The 1,718-nt window shown below is 51.0% G+C and overlaps 1 protein-coding gene across 1 annotated transcript in view; it reads left to right on the forward strand.

Annotated features, from left to right (window-relative positions):
• LOC119585063 overlaps window positions 1–1,718 on the forward strand; it is a gene marked incomplete at its 3' end in the record, with an annotated part of 5,865 nt that extends 4,147 nt beyond the window's left edge. Inside the window, 3 exon segments of the mRNA XM_037933680.1 lie at window positions 51–85; window positions 385–529; window positions 672–1,718. Coding sequence (XP_037789608.1) covers window positions 51–85; window positions 385–529; window positions 672–1,454 — 963 coding nt within the window.

Raw genomic sequence — 1,718 nt, forward strand, 5'->3', positions numbered from 1 at the left:
ACATGTAGGCCAAATAAGGCTATATGTATTTTAATTTTTTTCCCCACCAGGTGTGCTTGGCAGCTTCGAGCAGCGATGACACACGGTTAGTTGCTTATATTTCTGTCCGTGTTATGATGGGAGACGTTGTGGCTTGTTGGTAGTTTTGAAATTTTGATGTTCCTATGATTTTCACTTGCTTCACTAATGGCGATGATTATCATTAGTAAAACAGTAGATATGGTAATGGTATTAAGTCTGGTAATGTTTCACTGTAGCATGTTATTATCCTCATAACTTGTATTCTTCTATGATTAAGATTACCATAGAGTAAATGATATTTTAAAAAGCGACTAAACAGTATTCAGTAAGACAAGCTCTAGCAAAATCCAACTTTCTTCCCAGCTTCCAGTGTGTGACGGAAGGTCGCTTTCCTCACCCTAATGACTGCGGGAGTTATATTGACTGTCTGCCGGACACTATGCAGGTGCATTCCTGCAACGGAGGAGCGTTCCACCCGATTTACAGGACGTGCGTGGCCCTCGATCAGGTAAGTGATTTGGTTTGTGTCTTTCTGAAGCTATCCACTTTATTGGTTCGAGTTCAGTTTGCTGAAATCGATCTTATATAGATTGATTTTTTGAGCGCCGTCCATGTTCGTTCTTACGACTGTAGTGTATATGTTTCTACAGGTACCCACCTGCCATCCCCGAAAAGGGCGCTCCGTAACTGCCGACCCGAAGCTGGAGTTTGCTTGCGAAGGAGCGCTGAGCGAATTCGTGTGCGTCGACTGCAAGACCTTGGTCAACTGCGTGAACGGCACCGCCTACCCCGAGCCCTGCGGCGACGGCGACATGTGCTCCGTCAGGGAGTCGCAGTTCGGCGGCGGCGTCTGCTACCCCGCCGAGCCCAAGGAGTGCACCTGCTCCAAGCCCAACGAGTTTCACGTGGATTACTACGACCCCAGCAAGTTCTTGTTCTGCCAGGACGCCGATACCGACCCCATTATCTACCAGTGCCCCGAGGACCACGTCTTCGACCCCGTCATGAGCCAGTGCAGGAACAGCGCGGGTCTTCCTGAGTGCAGCAGCATCGGCGTCTTCGCCAATCCAGAGAACTGCACGCAATATTACACCTGCATTTTCACCACGAGCGGCTGGGTCCAGAAGCCGTTCTCCTGCATCAACGAAACAGATCCGTTCCTCATGTACAACGAAGCCTCGGGGGTGTGCGAGGACCCGTGCCAGTGGAACACAGGGAAATTCTCCTGCGTCGCGGAGGGCCGTTACCCCGATCCCCTCAGCTGCTCTCGCTACTTCGAGTGTGTCGTGGACGAGGCAGAGGAAACGGGCTTCCGCCAGGAGTTGCACGAATGCCCTGAAGGTTACGTGTGGGACCCCAGCGCCAGGGGAGACTTCGGTCACTGTGTTCCTGGAGGGCGCGAGCAAAACGGCCTGTTCGCCAGTCACCATTAACAAGTGCACCATCCCAGACAACTGGTGCGACAACACCATCCAGTAAGTTCTTCAAGTGCTGACATTCCCTCCGCTTTCTCCTTTCCCGGTCTTAGTAATAAAACAGGGAACAGGGACAGCACAGGGTGTCTGTTATCACGAATGTACAACAACAGGATTCAGAAGGACACGAGCACTGTCGCCTGTGTATTCTGATCCCATCCCCGCAGATTCAGAGACTGCTCTGTATGAGTTTCTTTCTGTGTGATTCCGGGAACTTATCAA

The sequence above is a fragment of the Penaeus monodon genome, chromosome 19 (genome assembly GCF_015228065.2).
Source record: "Penaeus monodon isolate SGIC_2016 chromosome 19, NSTDA_Pmon_1, whole genome shotgun sequence".
Lineage (NCBI taxonomy): Eukaryota > Metazoa > Arthropoda > Malacostraca > Decapoda > Penaeidae > Penaeus > Penaeus monodon.